Here is a 22,443-nt window from a genome sequence, read left to right on the forward strand (position 1 = left end):
CCCTGACCTAACCCAATTGAGCATCTCCAAAGAAACCCTTCAAATTGTTATCCACCAACGTTTGCCATTTGCAAGGAAGAATGGCAGAGGATCCCCAAATCAAAGTGTGAAAGACTTGTTGCTTCATTCCCCAAGAAGACTAGTGGCTGTAGTAGCTCAAAAGGTTCCTTCTACTCAATACTGAGTAACGTGTCTGAATACTTGCGACATTTCATTTTTTATTTTTTTATTTTTTTTAAATAATAAATTTGCAAAAATTTCTACATTTGTTTTTTCTGTCAAGATAGGGTGCTGAGTCTACATTGTGAAATGATTTTTTCAATTATTATTATTATTATTATTATTATTATTTTAGCACATGAAAATGAAAAATGTAAAGGTGTCCGAATAGTTTTTGTATCCACTGTAATATGATCCGACCATAACAAATTCAGATAAGCCAGAGTATAGGTAGAAACACTGATGTGGTACTGGTTTAAAATATCAAACATTTTGCAGAAATTGTATAGATGTCAAACCTCTGTAGAAACATCTTTCTGTGATGTAGTCTTCCACTCTCCAACTGATATGCTGTCCTTGCTGGCAGGTTTGGGATGTTCCACTGTTTGGTTCACAGCAACCCTAACAGGCAGCTGGGGTTCTTGGATTTACCAAGACAAGTTGACATGTTCATTTAAAAAAATAAAAAAAGAATAATTTACGAGGTGGGGGGATACAATCAAGCCATTTTTGATTTTTAAGATGCAAAGTGAATACCCAAGGCAGTACAAAAAGGAAGTCTGGACAGTCGCTAAGTAACCACACTGCTCTGTCATTGGTTCATAGATGGCCATGTTGCTACCCAGCGTCTCCATTCTCCCCATGTTTGGAGTATAGGCCTTCAATCGATTTGATCAATTTTTGGAATTTCGTAAATGGATTCTGGGAAATTTCTTTACTATATACACTAAATACAATATGAACATTACACACATTTTTTATATACTGTACATAGACATCCGTTTTTTCCCCCACAGCCAATACAGATTATTAGTATTGAATGAGTTCGATAACTGATATTAATCCAATATTTAGTACAAGTGAAAATATTGATGTCAAAATTTTGTGTACTAGCTACAAACTCCAAACACTTTTCAATTCCTTTGAAGCAGTCCTTCTCAAATATGTGGGTTGATGCAGGGAGGCACGTGAGTTCTCGGAAGAGTTTGTCTTCTTTTTTTTTTTTTTGCCGCACTTGAATAAATTGCACATCTAAAACAATAGGTGGCAGTGGCACTCTTATTGTCAGAGACTAGTCATGTGGGAGAATTGGGGATGGATGAGAAATATTTTCTTCATCCTGTGGTGGCATGACAAAAAGTAATTGAGAAGCATTGCTTTAAGGTCAAGTTATTAACCAGCTTTTCAGATTTGCGTAATTAAAAAATAATAATAATAATAATTCCAATCTTAGAAACCTTGACACCTTTGTCAAAATACTTTTTGTTTTTTGCAGTGCAGATAGCTTGCAGGTTAAGCAGTAACAAATGAAAATGTCAACAAGCATCTCCCTAATATTTTCTCTAGTAAATGGTTATTCACATTTCAATATACAGTATTTGAAACGTGACAACCATTAAGCCTGCTGAAGTGGCATAGGGATATATACCATTTTTGCAATATGTCTAAGAATTTTGCATCCAATGCCACTGACACTGATACCACTACGATCAATTCTCCAACTTAAATATCTATATGTTTGATAAGGTTACTAACTTCAATAATTGGCCATGACTAAATGGCCATGATGATAATCTTAGATTACCAAACTATATATAATGTGAGTTTTTTGGGGGGGAAATCCCTTACAGATAAGTCAATTGTGTTTTTATGCATTGTTATTTACAGTATGTTATGTCAAGCTTGGTAAGAGTATGGCTCTCACATTGTCCAGACTTTCCTATATATAGGTTTGGGAATACCTATGGAGAGCCGCTCCTTCTTGGTGGGAACAAGTTGTTTTTCCCCAGCGTTCAGGTTCCGCAAGGCCACCTCCAGAAGCTCAGCTGGCTTGGCACTTAATGATTGGGCTTTGAGAAGTATTGAAGTTGCCTTGATCACATTTCCTTCATAAAAACGATAAAATAGCATTCAAATTTTTTCCTTTACAATCAATCAGCAAACAGTCATGTTTTTACAGCTGGAGTATACAGTGATTAAAATATAAATAGCAGAAGAAGAAAAGAAGAAGATTAAAAAAAGAGATTTGTCACATGTTAAAAACAGCATGGGTAAAAACTATACCTTGAGAAGCCAAAAACTGAGCGTGTGCTACATGGACAAACGCAAAGGCTTTGCAGTGGGATCGTGCAAGTATGAAATGGTCCTCAGCTTCATCGGGGTCATCAATGCTTGAAAGGCAAAACAGAAAATTAAACACAAGAAATCAAAACGTGTCATAATCATAAAGTGTGTGTGCTATGAGTTGTTCAGACCTGCTGTGAAAAATGACCCAAATTTTAATAAATTTGAAAATGATTTATTAAAGATAGTGTGAACAGAACAAATGCAAATCCATTAAATGGCATAAGGTCCTGTACAATAACTCTGTGTTTGACAGCTCGTGCCATTCATACAAAATCAGGGCTTCTTGCAAATATATCAGCAATGTGTTCAATTAAACAGACCCATTTATTTACCATGAATACGTCAACGTGTTAGGAAATTGATACTAGTCACATCATTATCATTTCAGTACAAGTTTTTATGACATTTGTTGGAAAAATTGGTAGAACCGCAAACAGAAAATGGGTGCAACCTGCGCTAAACCACTAAAAGGTTGGGAAACCGATATAGCATAATATAGTAAAAGAATGTAATGAGTTCACACTTACCCCTTGAGTTCTGCATATCTGATCAGTATTCTTGCATAGCTGGTGTTCATGCTGTACTGCCTCACCGGCAGACGTGAAAAGACTTTAGAATAACAATCCTTGAGTTTATTAAGTAGGTTGATGTCTGTATGAGGATTTCCTCTTTTTTCGAGGTTAATCAGGTAAGTCCAACATGACTCAGGGGAATTGGAAATAAGGACTTGCTCAAAATTGTAAGTTACATCTGCAAAGAAAAAGCTCAAATCAGACAAGCACACGTCACAACAAAATGCATACCAATTTATTTTATACTTGCGTGAACACATATGTATGCAAGCAAATAACACAGTTTATAATTACCGTCCAATTTCACGGTGTTCTTTGTATCATGTGCATAAAGAGGAGCAACCATGGATTCCACAGCATCCTGGTCCTCTGAAGGGGCACTTTCTGGAGTGACAGATGGTGTCTGCAATAACGGACATGTTTGATCTTCTTCAGCTCCTGCTACATTACTCCTGAACTATACAGTAAAAATGCTTTTATGAATACTAAAACAAGAATCCAAAATGCTAACCGTAAAGCTGGTAAAGTCGTTATCAACAGCAGCTTTCTTTGATGAGAATAACCCAAACTTTGCGCTCACATTTGAACCAGACGTTTGCCTGAAACACAAGAACAGTTACAAACTTTACTATTATATTCAGACAACGAGTTGTCTAAATTAATCGACACAACAACAACAACAAAAAACAAAAACAAAAAATTTAAATCTGAACTCAACAAATAAATAAAATTAAGATCAAGAACACTCGTCAAATGCTTAGCTAGAGATTCACTAGAGATCGTTGCTGGGCAGCACTGGCAGCTAACTGGCTAGTGTTAGCTGCTTTTGCATGATTAGCAGCTTGCTGGCTGCCTTTAGCAAGCTGCTGCCTCTTCACTCTTGTGAGCAGCTGGCTGGTTTAAATAGGCAGAATGAAAAACGTAGGCGATGGAGGGACTTTGTCCCTTACTGTAGCACCTTCACGCCAATTGTACCCAGCAGAATACTTTTGTGCATATGACGCAGGAAGGCTCAAATATAGGGCTGCACGATATTGAAAAAACATGCGATATGCGATATACTTGCCGAATGTAGCGATATCGATATTATTGCGATATTTGACATGTATCTAAAGAAATTACATTTTTATTATCTAATGAAAGAAAAACATTTTTCATGCGACAAAATAAGCAACCTTAATGTAATCTTAGTTAATTAATTGTAATTATGTCTTGATAATTTTCAACTATTGCATGGCGATGCACATTGTAGTTGACATCTGACTGGTCAAATTCATATAAAAGCATAAAATTCAGTATAAAACTTATTGCATGCCCTTGCGATATGCATATTGCAAGGGCCAATATCGCAATATCGATATTTTTTCGATATATTGTGCAGCCCTACGTCAAATACAATGCTACCCACAGGTTTGAGCCAAAGGCGAAAGGATTGTTTACTCAACCTCTCCTATATGAAATGGGTAGTTAGGTGTTAAAAAAATAAAATAAATAAATAACTCTATAGTGGTTTTATAGCATGTTATTTCACTGAACGCTCTTATTTTCACCAATAATTGAAATGATTTTCGCCCAAGTCTATGTTGCATTCGCAATGATTGACTCTTCTGCCCCTTTTATTCAGGATACATAATTTCATTAAAATGGCAAGACTCTTTGGTTGACAAACGAGACACAGAGAATCGGAGATGGTTAGGTTTTATACAGCATAAAATTAAATACAGATATCATAATTCAATATTTTTTAAAGGTATTGTTTCTAAATTCATAAATCCAACGCTTTTAAGATTATTTTTTTATGACCCTGTGGGAACCCTATTCATATATCAAAATTTTGGTTCCTCTGGATCGCGCTGTGCAATTAATGAAATGAATTTATTGTTTTCGATTTTGGCTTCTTGCGATCTTAAAAACATCATAATCAAAGAAAAACTATTAATGCGCTAACGTAAGCGGTGTGTTTACAAATTCCCAATGTTGTGTGAAAGTACGCTGAATGCACCATGTAGCTTGTGCAACAAGCCTGTGACGTGCATGTGATTCTGCCCCCCTGAGCTGACTTCCCATTTGGAGTTTACTGTGTGCAAACACAACAAAAACAATTACACACATGTGTATCTTTAAATACAAAGCACAAAACATGCTTTGTTTAAAAAAAAACAAAAAAAAAAAACACATTACCAGCGCTAATGTTAAGTCATTGTGAAATCACATTGATATGCTACCAGGAAATTAACCGTAGCATCGACTTTGGGAGTGAAATTCATTCAGATAACTATTATCTACATATAAACGCTGTAGTAACGCATACTTACAGGTAATATAACAATACTCAAGAGCATGCATTCTTCCTAATCTGTGAAAAACAAGTTCTATTACTAGATCTCAATCAAAACTTTCCTCTTCTACTCTTATCTCATTTTAAGTGTGTACTTAATGCACGCACAGCACCACACTGCACCTAAGAGGTCAACGAACACACAGCTACAATTTATTTATTATTGCTATTATTTTTGTATATTCTTATTTTACTTAGTTACTCATTTATTTTCTGTCTTTTCTTTCAAGTTCTATTTTTATTTTTAAAGTTAAGTTTAAAGTGTACCTGTGGCGGTCAAAAAGAACTTTGTTAAGAAAAGCTGCATCCAAACGATTTTTTATTTTATTTTTTTTAAATGAATGAGACAGGAGGGGGTGCTGTCGCGTATGTAAGTATTCTCCCACCATACGAAAGCCGGGTCAGGTTATATCCTTTCCATAAATGATGGAGTTTGGATGAAAGACTCAGATCCATAAGCAAGTAATCTGGCAACTCACTCATTAGTAACTAATGGGTGCGAGTGACAGACTGTCAATGTGATGATGTCACATCTGCCCCAAACATGGTGACTATTAAAATTCATAAGCCAAATTATTTTTGGCAAATACACGACTAGACACAATAATGGGAAACACCAGGTATTTATCAAAGTTTACGGTGCCCAGTTTCCCCATCAATACCTCGAAATGTTGCCCCAGAGGTACATTTTCAGGATTCAAGGAACCATACCAACAAATATTTCCACATGTAGCACAAATTACGCTACCTTAGGTCCCAGGTCAGCCCAGTAAATCCCAGGACTTGTGAAAATCAAAATAGAACTAGTTTTCTTGTGGAAAACTTACCTGGACAAATTTTTTATGACTGATGAATCACTGCTGTTTGGGGGGCTCGAACTGATGTAATCACTATCATCATCCTTTTCTGGGATCCCTGGCTAGAAACCAGAAAATAAATCAGATTACAACACCAAGAAAAAGACTTATAAATAAATAAACAAATAAATAAATACATAAATAAACAAATATAAATAAATGAATAAAATGAATAAATAAACAAAACCAACATGAAGAATTTCAATTCTCACCAAACTCTTGCATTGAGATGCAGATCTCCCGTTCTGCAGCTGTTCTGATGGTATACTGAGAATGTCACTCCTGTGAGCAAGAGAAGGGGGGAAAAAGCGTGAGACGCTTTCCTCAATAAATTGCAGCTTTAAAGTTCGAAGCAGTCTTTCGCCTTACCCTAAGCTGAAAATGCTTGACAGATGCAATTCACCCGTACCATCTGATATCCTGCTTACTTTCTGGAGCTCTGAGCCTTTTTTGACATCATGTGCAGTACTGTGTAAAAATGCTGTCAAAAATATAATGACAATGAGGAATATTGGTATCTGATATAATGTAAACTTGAAAAGTTTTAAATACAACAAATGAGACGGATGTGTTTGGTTAGCGAGTGTTAGTTATAAAAGAGCACACATTAAAAAAAAATAAAAAATAAAAATACAGTAGCCTCTCACACTGACATGAATAAATGCAAATATGCATGTTGTCAACATTAATGCAATGTAGAAAATGCAGAGGATGAGCCATAAGCACAAAGCACTCAGATGTGATGATGAAGGCTAAAGATAAGACTTCTATGGTTTACAGTAGTATCATAGCATGTATTATAACGTGTGATCATGCATGCAAAGACAAACATCAATTAATGGTATATCTGCATATTTAAAAAAATGATGCATATACCCAAAATGGATCGATTGTACCAACTATCAGTGCCAACAACTGTCTGAAAAAAAGTGATATCAAACATCCCTATTTGTATTTATAGATTAGTTTTGAAAGGAGTCATAATGAAAGAATTCATGCAATGATTAACTATTGTTTTTGATTCCATTTTCAAATGCACTAAACAATACAGCTAAAATGTTAAGACCGTAGTAGAGCCTTCAATTTAACTTGTACCCAACATCACTCAATTAATAAAATTAAAATACTAGATGCCCGAGAAGAGTAAAATATGTTTACAAGTATTTCTAAGTACTGTATTCTAAATATTTATGGATTCATAGGCATATGTAACATTTTTGGTTTCATTTTAAAATGCACTAAACGGTTACTGCTAAAAATGTTAAGGCCACAGAATCACCTTCAAATTAAAGTGCACTCTGTCTCATTAAAGCCTCTTATCATTCCGAGCACACAGGAATACTGGTACTGGCTCCCAGTCAGCTGTAGAATAGATTTTAAAGTTCTGCTACTCGTCTATAAATCACTAAATGGTTTGGGTCCTGAATATATCCAAGAAATTCTGATTGAGTACAAACCCAGCAGGGGTCTGAGATCTACAGACTTGGGCCAACTAGTGGAACCCAGAGTTCGAAGCAAACATGGTGAAGCTGCATTTAGCTATTATGCTGCACAGAGATGGAATAGGCTGCCAACAGAAGTGAGGCCCTGAGTGTAAATGCTTTTAAATCCAGGTTAAAAACTTTGCTTTTTTTTCTCATACCTTTGATTAGGGACTTTTTTTTCCTTTTTAATTATTATTTTTATTATTTTAAACTTCATTATGCTAAATGTTTTAAAGTTTGTTGAAAAAATGTTTTAATAGTTATTATATGTTTTTTTTAGTAAATTTCGTAACCTATTTTCATTTATTTTTCTTCCTCTGAATGTTAACTACTGTTTGTTGATGCTTATGTGTTGTCGTTCCTTGTGTAAAGCACATTGAGTTGCCTTGTGTATGAAATGTGCTATACAAATAAACTTGCCTTTCCTTGCCTTACAAGCTGCAAAGTTTAATAAAATTTGAATGTACTATATCTTAACTGCCTTTATTTTTAATTTGCCCATACCAAAGAATTTAAGCTGCGTGAAATGTAATGATGGTTATGTAAGAGCAGCTGCTTACTGGTGCGAGATGCTGTGATTTACATATCCATTTAGTCAACTAATCGTGATGGCTATCCGTGACTAGTCGAATGGCAAAACAGTCATTTGCGGCAGCCCTTGTGTCAACCAAATAAAATTTGTTCAAAAATACCAATTAAAAATATGCACAATTAATTTGGATGGGGTAGCTCAGGAAATTCTTACATGGGTCAATTCCCTTCTCATCTGGAGAAAAAAAATGATTTTTCTCTCCCTGCAATCTTTGCAAAGCAGCCTCGACCAGTTCCTTTGGTTCGGCACCCAGCTCAATGGCATTATGCAGTATGTACATGCACATCTTTGTGCTGCCTGAAAATTAAAAAAAATAAATAAATACACAGATAATTATATCAGATTCAGATATCTTATTACCGTAATTTAAACCAATATGAAAATATCTGTACCTTGAGAATGTAGAAACTCGGCATATGCAATGTGGACAAATGCAAAGTTCTGGCAATGAGCTCTTGCCACATTGAAGTTGGCCTCAGCCTCATTAACATCTTGAATTCTATTAAATACAAACAGTAAACACATCACTGTAATTTGAAATAGCACTGCAGCAGGGAGCTTTTAAATCACATCACCCAAATACAATAAGAAAACATATCATAATCGGTAAATCTTACCTTATAATTAACAACAATATCGTAGCAGCAGTACTGAAAAGAGGGAACGCACTTGCACATGACTTATAAACAAGGTCACTCACGCTTTTAGCTCTGCAAATCTGACCAACATCCTGGCGTAGCTCTCATTTTGACAGTGTAGTCCGATTGGCATATTTGAGAACACTCTGGTATAAACACTGATGAGGCGGGTGAGATGGTTTGGATCTGTGTGTGGGTCCCCTTTCTTTTCAAGGTTCATCACATATGAGAGACAAGCTTCAGATGACTTTGAGCTGACGATCTGGTTAATAGTATCAGTGTCATCTGAAAGACCAGAAAATTAGCAGAGCTGATTAAGTCTGTTTCCAGAAAGTGATGTGACAACAAGACATCCAAGTACCTTCATTGAGATGTTTTCTAATCTTGTTGAGCTTTTGACAAACCATGGCAAGTCTCTGCATTCTGTCCGTATGCTCCTCTTCTTCCATCTAATGACACATAACGACATGTCTGTTTGCTCAGATTCAAGAAATGTGCTCTTTCCATATTGCACGGCACAGTTTCTTCTACGTATATTTTTGTTTTGATTTTTCTCCACTTTACTCTGCTGTCTGCAACCAGGTCGGCATTGCAAATAGGACTCTGTTTTTAATGGCTGGATAAATCGAAGTTTAAATAGGTAAGGTTATCTTAGCTAATGGTATGTTTCCTTTCCACACAGCGCAATTCACAGCAAATTCACGCTAGATGGCGAGTGGCCGCTCATGACAAAATAACCACTGCGAACAAAAAAACATGAGTGGTCAGACTCCGAATGTCGTTTTTCCTTATATCATTACGCGTCAGTTTCTTACGGAAAGTAAATTGAGAAGTTGTCAGGTAGTTTAACCGGCAATCACAAAAGCCGATACCGACACCAAAAGCGCTATTTTCAAAATGTTTTCGATCAGACAGAAGCTAAAGTCAGGTTAACACATTGCAACGCCATATAACATACAAACTTTATTCCGCAACTGATCGTGCTACTTTGCTTCTATAGACGCAAAAAAAAAAAACTTAAATATAAGTGTTCGTGCCTCACCGTGCTGATGCCAAAAACGTTAATCCTTGTTTTCTCCGAAATCGAACGATATGTTTGCCATCAACTGACTGTTTTCAAATAGTCCACTTCCATTTCAGTTGCGTTTTGATTGGCTCTCCCTTCTTTGCGTTCTTCTTCTTCATCTTTTGGTTGTTTCTTGGCGGTTGGCAAACAACATTACCGCCACCAACTGGTATGCAGTGTGGATCACACAAAAAATGCCCGTTGTCATGTTGTCATTATTATTATTATTATTATTATTATTATTATTATTATTATTATTATTATTATTATTATTATTATTATTATTACTATTATTGTTATTATTATTATTATTATTATTATTATTATTAATGATAAATTGGACGGTTTAAATCGGTTTTAAAATTAGAAATTGGACAAAAATAATTGAACACCGAACAAATAAACAAAAAGAAGAAGCAAATTTTACCTTTTATTTTTTAGGAAAAATGTGGTAGGGATAAACTGAGCAGACACGTACTTATGAATAAGAATTCATATGAGTCTGTGGGTTTGAATGGGTAAAAAAATTTAGAAATTAGAGGAGGAAAGTAAAAACGAAATTTCACTTAGCTCGCTTTTATTTTAACATTTTGTGAAGGGGCTGAGGTTGATATGTAAGAATTTGTTTTATTGTTGAAGAAAAATGTTGACACTTGAATGGTGTGAAGTAATAACCTCACAAGCTAGATTGATAATTGTGAACTCACAAATACCGCGAGAATTCAGCTTACTGGCAAGGTTAGTAAATTAATGAATGAATGTAGAAATATGTGAATTTTCTGGGGGGATCGGGGGGTTATGTAGGGAAATTTAAAAAAAAAATTGGTAGTTGTGATAACTTGTGAAATTTTGAAGTGTTTTGAAAAGGTGAATTGAATGAGCTCAATATATTGAATGTTAAGTTGGAACAATATGAAACCTGTTTGATTGAATGTCGTATTGGGAATAAATGGGAGTTTTTGGTGTACAATATGTGAAATGTTGGGAAAACTGGTGAAATTGTGAATGAGAAAAAAATAACCAGGAAGGCGTGAATTTTTGGAGTATGTTAAGAATGGTGAGAAAATCCAAATACGTATATTTTTAATAGTGTCGCAAAATAACGGCATCTTACTGCATGAACTACGACAGTTTTGAATCGCTGAAGGCATCGCGCCTGGATTTTTATTATTTATTTTATTTATTATTTTTTTTTATTTCCTTGTTCCTGCTCCTCCCAGCTGAGCTCCAAGATGGCAGCTGTACAAGGGAGATGAGCAACGACACTTCAGAGTTCTGTCATGAAACAGCATTGTAGTATGTATGTACTTCTTTCGGTCTTTCTTGTGACAAGACCGTAATTAATAGCGAAAATATTTCGTCACACTCAAACAGACTGTTGACTGATTTTTGAAACAGCATGCTTTTCTGTGGGCTAAGCTAGCAAGCAACGATCGGTGAATAAATGAACGTGTCTCGTCAGCAACACAAAAGGAAACATCAGCTACGGTAATATTCGCTTGTGGTTGGTTGTATTATTGAACAATCAATAATAAAGAGAACGCGTGCTGGACAGCCTTGAAGTGCACAAACGTTACATTTTGCGAAGGTTTCCTTGATATTATCATTGCTAATTCCGGTGCGTTGCTATTATTCACATAGTTTTGACTACAATATGGGTTTTAAGAGTGGGAAGCAAAACCACCTCAATATTAATAGTGATTTTTTTTTCTTTCCTCCCTACCAGATCAGTTTCGTCATGGCCATCACACAGTTCCGTCTGTTTAAGATCTGCACATGCCTGGCCAGTTTGCTCTCTTTCTTTAAGAGATTGATATGCAGGTGAGTGTTCAGGAAAACATAACAGTTTAAACTAATCTCGTTATTATGATAGCTATTGGTGTTGGGCATCGCATTGAGTTGATTTGCCTTGAATTGATCCACCCATTTCCTGCAGTGCACTGTAGGCTATATATCACGATCAGATTTTGATATTAATTAAAAGTTAAAGCTCAAAACCCAGGTGTGACCTTACTTTCCGTTTTTATTGTTGTTCTTTTTATTGTTATTATTGTTTGACAATAAACTAGGAGTGGAAGGGGCCGAAAACTCAGTGGGGATCAAATAACTCTCCCGACGACGGTGGATTTCTCATCATCCCTACCAAAACAGGTTAGTAGTGAACTCTGTGGAATTAACCAACTACTCTAGCAAGGTGAGAGAGAAAAAGAAGAGAAATGTTCTGTGCGGTTTATATTATTATATACTGTATTTGCAATTTTGTTGAAAGATTCTTAAAGATTCAGATTTTTAATGTCAAAACTCTGGCACTCAACATGGAATGTTTTTCTCCGCCAAAAATAATCAACTTCTCAAAAAAAAAAAAAAAAAAATGTCCAGTGCAGAGATGAATTTTTAACACATCATTTTCCTCTCTGTGCTGCACAGCCAGAAGTTGAAGAATGGAGTTCATGGGATGAAGAAGCTCCAACAAGTATTAAGATTGAAGGTGGTAATGGAAACGTTCCACCTCAACCCACTGAGATTGAGGAGCCCGACTACTTCAAAGACATGGCGCCAACCATCAGGAAAACACAGAAGGTATGGCTTTATCATACGTCACGAATGTTTTCTTTCCATTTTAACTGGCAATCTAAATTCAAACAAAATTGTGACTGTTTAATTTGTGATATGTTTGTCAGCGCCAACAGAAATGAATGCAAATTCTGATGTTGCCTTTTACAACAAGCTCCCGGCTCCGCACTCGCTTGCATTCGTTCGTGTGGAGCCAAACTCCACTTGTGTCCGACGAGATGAAAAGGGAGCTATTGGCCAGGGAGTGACTGGTCATTTTACTCCATCTCACTTTGGGTTCGTGCTGAGGAAACAATTGTAGCATGACATAGGACGTGTCGTACTATGCAGCCAAACGACCAATCGTCATTGAGTATGTCACACGACATGCCACCGGCAACGACTCGTCAAAGCAACTCAGAATCGGTCACAACAGTAAAGCCTGATTTATGCCTCTACGTTTGCTCTCGCATTAATGACCGGCGTATATCACATGATCTGCGTGAGCCATGAATTTAAAGTGCCGCGTAGCTCGTGGCCGGCTGCGGTGCACACGTCTCCAATCCTTGCACGCCGTTGATAGCGGGAAGTAGCTCGCTCGAGATTGGTCCGTTCGATGGCATACTCGGCTTTTTTTGCATGTGGATGCCTGAGACGAAAGACTGGAAAAAAAAAAAAAAAAACCTGTGTTCGCTAAGCACGTGGCTGTTGTGTTTTGGCAAGTTTACGGCCGACACCGGTGCAAATTGGCAATAAATAATGGCCACGGTGATGAGCCGACTCTCCCCCCGGCTTTGTTTCGTGTTTCTGAATTAAATTGAACTTCCTGATTTGGTCATAAAATGCAGAGGAATCTCCACTCCCAGCGTCCCAGCCGTAGCAACAGCCCGACTTGGAGTGAAACCACAGCAGACACCGATGTGTATTGTGACGTGTATTGCGTACAAGTTGGAAGGCAAACGCACGAGCGGAGCTCCACCGTAACGTCGCTGCATGAGCCTCAAGCAGAAGTATACTGAGGCCTTAAATGTTTTTTCGCAGCACGTCTGTTGGGTCAAAATCAAGCTAAATTCATGTAGTCTGACTTCAACGTAAATCAGATTTCGAGCATAAAAGCGTGTCTTGAGCGCAGCCGAGTGCTCGTCTGCCAAGTGTGGACACGAAAAAGCAGCTGAACCAATGAAGTCCGCGTGGCTTACTAACGCCAAACGAATGTGTGGCTTAACTTCGTTAAATTAAATGACCAGTTGACTGAGTAAAATTCTGCAACAAGTTTATATTGTGTATACTAACCAGATTAAACACCTCCACGTGGATTCATGGTGTAGAAGTAAAGAAGTTCTCTGTTTGTTTTTGTCAACGACTCGACATGTTTGTTCCGGTGTTGGCAGTTCCAAACCTCAGCATCGTATTTGAGTCGCAATCAGGCCAGGTCGTCATTATAAATGACAAATGGGTCTCATTCTCAACTGGCCTATTTGGTTAAATAAAGGTTAAATAAATCATTACAAATCAGACTGGCAATGATGAGCCCACTAAAAAGATAAAAGTAGTCCTAAGATGGTTAGTCAACTGTAATGCATGTACTCCAAGAGAGTATGAGTTCACTACACTTCGACTGTATTAACATTAAATGAATGTTAATGCAACTGCATCAACCATAATGCTTTGGGGTAGCGTCTTCCGCAGTGCACTGCTTGGAGGAGCATGGAGGTAAACATAACACTGTGGCTGGCTGCATCCATCTACACATGTTCTGTCTTCTTGACGTAAATGTGTAGTGACGTCGTTGTTTACATAGAAAATGGCAACGTCTCACCAGTGCTTCTGTGATGGGAGTTGTTTCAAAACATGTGTAACTTGTTTTTATTTTACTTTGTATATATTTATTTAGCTGTTGCTTCAGACAGTCATGATCATTCTATACAGCGACCTTGAGTGTCCTGAAAGGTACTTCAAATAAAATGTATTATTATCATCTTTGTGTGTCACACCGCTGTAAAATGGCTGTTCTGATTGACATAGAGACGCATGTAAACGGCAGATCCCGTCACATGTAAACAGGTAACCGAAGATTTTCAGGTGAAAACGTTTCATTCAGACTGATTATATAAGTCTCCAAGTAAACCCGGCTCAGCACAGGGGCTGGTGAGTTGTATAATTTAGACCACTTTGTCCCGCTTTTAAAATTGATTGTAATTATCTGACAGCTTATGGTAGCTTACTACAGAGCCCCTAAAGTGACATGGGGGAAAACATTGAAATGATGTTTCACGTTAGGACAAGAAACTTTCTTGATAGGATGAGAAAGTACCTGTAGGGCTGGGGGGAAAAAAAAAAAAGTCGACCACAAAAAGTGGTCAACTAATCTTTTGCCCCGAAGCATTGCGGGCATCATTGTACATGCTCTCTAAACCATTCATTACCTTTTCACACACTTACACACTTTTTTTTTTTAAATTATTTCTTTTATTTAATTTTTTACCTTTTCATAAGTAGCCTCTCTTGGTGGAAAGTGGATACTGCAGTCAGTGAGCTTTTCCTATTAGAACCATTACTAGTCAGCTGTTGTTACAGTGTTCAGCGTAGTTTTACATAAGTCCGTGTTTTTACACAGGATGCCCTAACAAATACATCCCATTCATTTTTATAACACAGGTAGTCGCTTGGAATTAGGGCTAGTTAGTAGTTTTATCCACTCAAAACAACTTGTGTACTGGTAGATATGATGTATGTGCGAACTAAATGGTGGTTACTGTTTGTTTACTTTAAATGGTAATCACTAGAACGCTAATGCTAATCTCAATTGCTAACCTTTTAGCATAGGCTAAATTTGTTGGTTTTTAGTAATGCATATGTATATAAGATAATGTGTAGTTATGTCTGCTCAATTTGGCTCACGTTCAGCCTTCGTGGATTACCTAACAAATAAAATAACCTTTTTATTTTTATGAAAAAAAAAAAATCTACAGTATGTGTCGGGGCGATTATTTGATGGCATAATTGATAGGATAATCGATTTTAAAAAGATTCAGTATTAATGACAGCCGTAAGTCAATTGCATACTAACATGGGAGACCCTGTAAGTGTCATTGGGTTTGTATTTCAGAGTGAAAAGGACAGTGCAAGACCTAGTTTTCTTGTATTTTCACCTTGGACTTTATTATTAAGGACATTGCTGCGCTACTTGCAAGTTTACACCATTACTTTGTGTCTGAGAGACATTTAAAACGTCTGCTAAATAAGTTACAGCTTGCAGGTAAAGACGTTTGAGAGACTTTCTTGTTCAAACGAGAAAACTTTCTCAACAAAATTTCTTGTTTGGATGAGAAAATCTGTACTGTATGTGTGTTGTAAATCTGTCCAGTTGCCATTTGAAAGAAACATTTAATGCATTATGATTGCCGTCTTAAGATATGTCTCTGTTTTCCACTTTGCAGATAGTGCTAAAGAAAAGGGAACCGTTGAACTACCTGGTGCCTGATGGCTCAGCGGGTTTCTCAAGCAGACTGGCTGTCTCTCAGGATATGATGACCTTCTGTCCACCTTCAGTGAGTTACCTTTTATCACCTGTGAAGCTTCAGGCATGCATAATTTCTGTTTATGGCTGAGAAAGACATGAAAGTGAAGCTTTTATGATTGAGCGCTATTAGCATTATTTTAAATTCTTCTCTTGTATTATTATGTTTGACACAAATAAAGTTTTAAGCAATTACTGGGCTTTGAGAGGTGGAATCATAGGAATGTACAAGTACATGCTCGGGGTGGGAATCTTTGACTATCTCACGGTTCGATTCTGATTTTTGGGTCTGCGATTTGATTCAGAATCAATTTTTGATTCAAAATGATTTGACTGACAATAATTTCTGCTTCAATTTACAGATGCGCAAATAATCGTCATGATCTTCTCCAGTCTGACTCGCTAATGCTAATTAGCGCACTACTCGCGTCACTTTTATCACGCAAAAGAACGGCTTTTCATACAAAACGCTTCAGGAATGTAAACAGAGAAGCATCTTAACATTACTCACCGGCATATGCTCTTCCTTTGCTGCAGCTGAAAAAATGAATAAATAAATAAATAATTGGAATAACTTGATTGTGACTTTTTTCCTCTACTCTCTAATGTGGCTACAACTTAACAGTGTATCAGGACGCGTGGAATCACACTGCCTCTACGTGGCCAAATCGTGTACAACATGAACAGTACACCCAATAAAGGCACACACAAACAAGGGCAGGACATCCATCCATCCTTTTTCTTAACCGCTTGCTCCTCGCAAGGGTCGCAGGGGTGCTGGAGCCTATCCCAGCCAGCGTTGGGCAGTAGGTAGGGTAGACCCTGAACTGGTTGCCAGCCAATTGCAGGGCACACAGAGACAAACAACCATTCAAAATCACAAGCACACCTAGGGACAATTCAGAGCATCCAATTAACCTGCCATGCATGTCTTTGGAATGTGGGAGAAGACCGGAGTACCCGGAGAAGACCCATGCAGGCACGGGGAGAACATGCAAACTCCACCCAGGAAGGCCGAAGCTTGGACTCGAACTTGCGTCCTCAGAACTGGGAGGCAGATGTGCTAACCGGGCAGCCACCGTTAATCACGTTCAACTTTGTTTTAGTTTTTAATATTCAATATTAAACAAACAAACAAAAAAAGGAACAGTTGGTAAATAGTGTTTTATGTGTAACCCACAGTAAACTGAAATTTAAGCAGTGCAAAAATGTATGTATTATTTTTGTATTATTTGGTGCTAAAACCCAGGGGTCCCTTGAAAGCAGCATATGTAATATTTGTAATAACCTGACAAACGTCTTTTTAATTATGAAAGATCAGCCATTTCGGCCTTCTAGTGAATTGTACTTTTGGGACCCATGCCTACCCTGATTCAAATAAAAATTGTGCGACATATTTTTTACTATCGTAACTTTGAAACACTTTCTGTTCTTAGTGAAACTCAGTTTGATGCATGACATGTAAAGTTTGTAATTTTGTTTAGTGTCAAAATTCCACCTCCATTTTCTCCCAGAACTGGTTGTGTTTGTAAAGCAAACATATTATACCAACAGATTTGCTGTGTGACAGGCGAGTGATATATGAGTGATTTGATTCTGTTGCATTTCTGTTGTCACATCCTCATTGGTGTCCTTGTATAACTGTACAGGCAGAGCTTGGCGAAATGGACAACTGGCAGGGGGACACTAACGCCTGGGAGGAGGAGTCTGACGCTACCTGGGAAGCAGAAGAGGTGCTCAGGTAATGAATGCATCTATCTATTACTGTACCATCAGACAGCTGATAGGCATGTAGGTTCACTCTTTGACCAGCAGATGGTAGCATTTACCACTACTGTGTATTCCAATAAGAAACAGATGGCATTGATTGTCATCACATTCAGATTAGGATGCTTTCATGATCTATAACATGACATATCTTGCAATCTGCCATCCTTGTAACAGACAACAGAAACTGGCTGAGAGAGAAAAGCGGTCCATGGAGCAGCAGAGGAAGAAGATGGAGAAAGAGGCACAGAGGATGATGAAGAAAGAGCAAAAGATGGCTGTTAAGCTTTCGTAACATTTTGAAAATGCTCAGTTTTGAGCCAAGAGGATCTCAAGGGAAAGACACTGAATCAGTCGTGAGATTATCTTTAAAAATCATCAACCCATCCAAAGTTCTCATGCTGCACTGCTGCATTTTCAGTAACCGGTCCTCATCCAGCAGCCATTCCTGTCCATTTGTAAGCAGCACCAGTGAAACCTTCTTGGGCTCGCTCACAAACCCCATTTTACCACCCAGTTTCCAGTTCCATTTGTATGTCTCTAATCCCAATATATTAGGTGTATGTGCTAGTCAGCGCAGGCCTGTTCAAGGTGCGTAAGTAAAATCAAATCTCTACTGTGCAACTTTTACAGAAAAGGTATGCTATTGATTTTCTTTGTCTTATTTCTAACCGCAAAGGACAAAGAGGTGTATTTATTTTTAAGATTCACTGTTTATCAGTGACATTGGTCTGCTTCGTAATTGTTTTTGTATTTGTTTCATTGTATAAAAGAAATTTGTCTCCCCCCCAACCTCACAAGAAACGATTACTTGCATTGTACAAAATTAGTATTTAAAGACAATATATAATACAGCCTGTAATTTTAAGCTGTGGGTTCCTATGGTAACATCATGGCTACTAACGAGCTTCAGACTGTGATGGAAAAATATGCAGTCGCTCTCAATGTCTCTTTAATATTTTTGTTTTAGAAATTTGTCTTGGATAACTGCAAATAGAAACCCCAGTTCCAATGACGTTGGGACGTTCGGCAAGATGATGCCAAGCCACATTCTGTGTTACATCAGCGTGGCTTCGCATTAATAGAGTGCGAGTACTCGATGGGCTTGCTGGCAGTCCTGACCGGTCAACCATTGAAAATGTGGGGCAGATTACAAAGTGCAAAATATGACAACAAAACCCTGTCTGTTGAGCAACTGAAGGTGTACATCAAGCAAAAATGGGGGAGAATTCCACCTGCAAAGCTTCAGCAATTAGTGTTCTCACTTTCCGGACGCTCATTGCATCTTGTTAAAAGAAACGATGATGTAACACAATGGTGACTGTGCCCCTTTTCTGTTTTTTTTTTTGGAACATGTTGCAGGCATCATAATAAAAATGAGTGTATATTAGCCTAAAAACAATAGTTTATTAGTTTGAACATTCAATGAATTGGAATTGGGGTTTGTTGATGCGATTCATGAGGTACGGATGTTTTTCATTAGCTACATCACTTATTGTAGCCCCCATTTGTCATTACATTTTCACTGACAGCCTTTGTGAAGTGAAATGTGCATTTCTGAAGTTTGGAAAGAAGATGGATGCAAAACATTGGGTGGCTTAAGCACACTGCTAATTGTTAGCCAGCTTTAGTGATCAGGCTTAAAGAAAGAAAGGTGTTTAGTGATTTGAAAAGCCTTTGAGAATTGAGTTTCTTAAGCAATAAGAGCTCCCTGTTTCACCAACACCTTGCATGGTACTTGGGTGTGTCTATTCAGAAATGGAATTATGCTTTATGCATTTCTGATGTACAGTACATTGTTTTGTTTTTGATTTGCTTATGGAAAAAACAGGACTGTCACTGAAATCATCTTCAAGTATGCCCTCACAGCTTTTTGAATAAACTTTTATGATTCAGGTGAATAATGTGCTTTTTTAATACATAGAGTATTAAAGGATATCTCACCAGAATTGAGCAAACCCTATTCTGAAACATATGATTTGGCCATCTGGCATACAGGACAGATGCCCGGTGGGCCAGTGTCTTTTGGAGCCTATGCGGTGCTATTTAATGATTTTCCTCCATTTAACCCCAAGAGACCAGCCCACAATTTATGGGAAGCAGCCCATTAACCATTTACTTAATATAGATCACAAGACTGAGCCAATCAACATCAGTGGCAGAGCTATGTGCTAACCAGAGGTGGACAGGTCTTTTGGGGTTAGCGGTGCCAGCATAAGTCATATTACCCGGGTCGACTTTTTGTTGGGGCAGCACGGTGTAGAGTGGTTAGCACGTCCGCCTCCCAGTTCTGAGGATTCGGGTTTGAGTCCAGGCTCCGGCCTTCCTGGGTGGAGTTTGCATGTTTTCCCCGTGGGTCTTCTCTGGGTACTCCGGTCTCCTCCCACATTCCAAAGACATGCATGGTAGGTTAATTGGGCGCTCCAAAATTGTCCCTAGGTGTGGATGGTTGTTTTTCTCTGTGTGCCCTGCGATTGGTTGGCAACCGGTCCAGGGTGTACCCCACCTACGGCCCAGAGCCAGCTGGGATAAGCTCCATCGCCCAACCCCCACCCGCGACCGTGAGGAATAAGCAGTCAAGAAAATGGATGGATGGATGGACTTTTTGTTGCTCTTGTTCCAGTCCAGTAACCTGGCCAACGGAAACTACGTTGATCAAGAGCTTACAAGAATTCAGTGACATTTTCTGTATTCATCAACTCATTCAACACTGGGTTGGGTTGTGTTCTGGCCATTTGTACGTGCCTTTTTTTCCCTTTTTAACTCAGCTGTGTTAATGCAAATGTTATGGAACTTCCTAAGGGGGGAATTTTTGGTCTGACTTTTACATTTTCAGCTTCGTATTAGTGTTTACAGTGTTTACAGCGATCGTGCAACTTGGCGGCAAATTGAAACTAATGAAAATGAGTTTTAGTGGTACAATTCGGGTAACATGAGGTGCATTCCACTTTGTGTTTTGACTATTTGTGTTTTGACTATGACATCAATTTTTAGATGAGGAAGAAATTTCATGAGATATTAATTTACATATGAGGCCTTTAATAGGTTACTTACCCAATGGCAGCATTTTGGTTTGAAAAGATGACTGTAAAAATGCTGTATAAAACAAAAAAACATGGTTATATAAAGAAAAATAAATTGTACAAACTTGCATTGTGCAATTTGGAGTTTGAAGGGTGGGTGAGTATTTTGTATTAATGACTAAACTGATGGTAAAAACTATTCAGTAACAGGCAAAAAAAAAAAAAAGATTACACTTGCAAGCCTGTTTTTATAAACCAAAAAGTAATTGCCAATGTGTGTACAGATTTAAAAAAAAAAAAAAAAAAAAGACAAATTGAATATTTTCATAATCAAACTGTAATTATGAAAAGCCCTCAACTTCCTTAAATGAAATAATCTCAGATCGGGTTTCTTCAAGATTTGATCTGTGTTTTCCTCAGACATCAACTTATTTCCTCAATAACGAATCCTCCCCCTTGAGACTGCATCTAACTGGATAAAACTGCTTTAAAGGTGACCTACTTTCAAAACTGGAAAATCAGTCAGTGTGCTCAGAAAAGACAACTTTCTGCGCGATATTTACTATATCCTGAAGGATAATATTTCACCCCACATTATCTTAACGCAAGCCTACGATGGAGCGTGTTAGAGCATCCTGTGACTCAGGCTTTTTGATGCCTACTAAACTAAGATGTTTTGATTATGTAACATGGATTGCACTCTACCACGACATTGCATTGAGTGCAATGACATAGGGATTAAATTTAGTGTTACTTCCTTTATATTTATCACATTTGTCTTGAGCAAATTTGAATTGCTGTTACATCATAACTGAAAAAAGTAGGGTAGAAGTAAATGGTATCTGCAGTGGCACTAACTCAATTTGTTTGAAGATTTACAGCTTCAGAGACAACCACTGAAGTGGATTAATGCACTTTTGTCTGTTGACTCTTTTAACCCAAAGGATGTGGAAAAACAGACTGATGAGAAAGCTTTTATCCAGGATAAGCAGTCATGGGAATTGTTTGTGTGAAGTCTCCCCTTCATTTATTCATGTGAACATCTTAAATAAATGACGATCTCTTCCAACTTTAACAGTCCCCTATTGTGCTTTTGTACATAACAGCAATGCATATAAACCAACTACAATCTCTAATAATATTGAGGCACTTATTTGCTAAGGCAAGCACACATTGATCACTTCACAGAAGGCCAAAACATCCCAAATGAAAATTAAATGGCACTAATAAACTAGCCACTAGAGGGTGCTAGAACAGCACAAATGGAAATCAAGCTGACTTTTTTAACAGATGTGTTCCTTTCAAATATTGTGAACATGACGGCGATATTGTGGTAGCTTTAATATCACAATATCCTGATATTGCTCTTATCGTGACATCCCTAATAAGTGGGAAAATAGCCGCCCCCAGAGATAAAACAAAAAAAAAAAAAAAGGAAATTTTTCTGAGTAACTCATATTTCACAAATGAAGTTTACTGTCAAAATATGAGGTGTTGACTTGCCCTTTAAAACCTTTTTTTGAGAATTGTTCAGTATGGTAGACTGCTTCTTGTGAAGAGAGTTAAGTTTGTCACCTACCATACAGCCATTGTAGCTCAAATTTATACTCTTAATAGAAGAAATAACATTGCTCATATCTAAAAAAACTCAAATTGGGTCAGTGGAATCTCAAGGCACCATTTTAAG

The 22,443-nt window shown here is 37.6% G+C and overlaps 2 protein-coding genes across 6 annotated transcripts in view; one reads left to right on the forward strand and one right to left on the reverse strand.

The window, feature by feature from the left end:
- Positions 1-10,018, reverse strand: part of ttk (ttk protein kinase) — a 14,919-nt gene extending 4,901 nt beyond the window's left edge. For both annotated transcript variants that reach the window (XM_077526937.1, XM_077526936.1), the window contains exons 1-14: positions 9,870-10,018; positions 9,189-9,276; positions 8,890-9,112; positions 8,582-8,688; positions 8,343-8,486; positions 6,483-6,594; positions 6,326-6,395; positions 6,084-6,175; positions 3,430-3,517; positions 3,213-3,321; positions 2,874-3,096; positions 2,284-2,390; positions 1,962-2,105; positions 519-640 (exon numbers count right to left, since the gene is read on the reverse strand). In XM_077526937.1, the coding sequence (XP_077383063.1) occupies positions 519-640; positions 1,962-2,105; positions 2,284-2,390; positions 2,874-3,096; positions 3,213-3,321; positions 3,430-3,517; positions 6,084-6,175; positions 6,326-6,395; positions 6,483-6,594; positions 8,343-8,486; positions 8,582-8,688; positions 8,890-9,112; positions 9,189-9,276 (1,629 nt within the window). In that variant the 5' untranslated portion in view covers positions 9,870-10,018. The remainder of the gene's footprint in view (positions 1-518; positions 641-1,961; positions 2,106-2,283; positions 2,391-2,873; positions 3,097-3,212; positions 3,322-3,429; positions 3,518-6,083; positions 6,176-6,325; positions 6,396-6,482; positions 6,595-8,342; positions 8,487-8,581; positions 8,689-8,889; positions 9,113-9,188; positions 9,277-9,869) is intronic.
- Positions 10,019-11,047: 1,029 nt separating this feature from the next.
- On the forward strand, positions 11,048-19,637 carry ebag9 (estrogen receptor binding site associated antigen 9). Of its 4 annotated transcripts, XM_077527929.1 has the most exons (8): positions 11,119-11,193; positions 11,292-11,381; positions 11,620-11,714; positions 11,963-12,044; positions 12,321-12,473; positions 15,887-15,997; positions 17,616-17,707; positions 17,911-19,637. In XM_077527929.1, exons 3-8 carry the CDS (start codon positions 11,632-11,634, stop codon positions 18,026-18,028), a joined length of 639 nt encoding a protein of 212 aa, XP_077384055.1. In that variant the 5' UTR covers positions 11,119-11,193; positions 11,292-11,381; positions 11,620-11,631; the 3' UTR covers positions 18,029-19,637. The 4 variants fall into 4 exon arrangements, with proteins under 4 accessions (XP_077384054.1, XP_077384057.1, XP_077384055.1 ...); XM_077527928.1 differs by lacking the exon at positions 11,292-11,381 and having other exon boundaries at positions 11,048-11,193; XM_077527931.1 differs by lacking the exon at positions 11,292-11,381 and having other exon boundaries at positions 11,085-11,189.
- Positions 19,638-22,443: the final 2,806 nt, after the last annotated feature.

This window comes from Festucalex cinctus, chromosome 7, assembly GCF_051991245.1.
Source record: "Festucalex cinctus isolate MCC-2025b chromosome 7, RoL_Fcin_1.0, whole genome shotgun sequence".
NCBI lineage: Eukaryota > Metazoa > Chordata > Actinopteri > Syngnathiformes > Syngnathidae > Festucalex > Festucalex cinctus.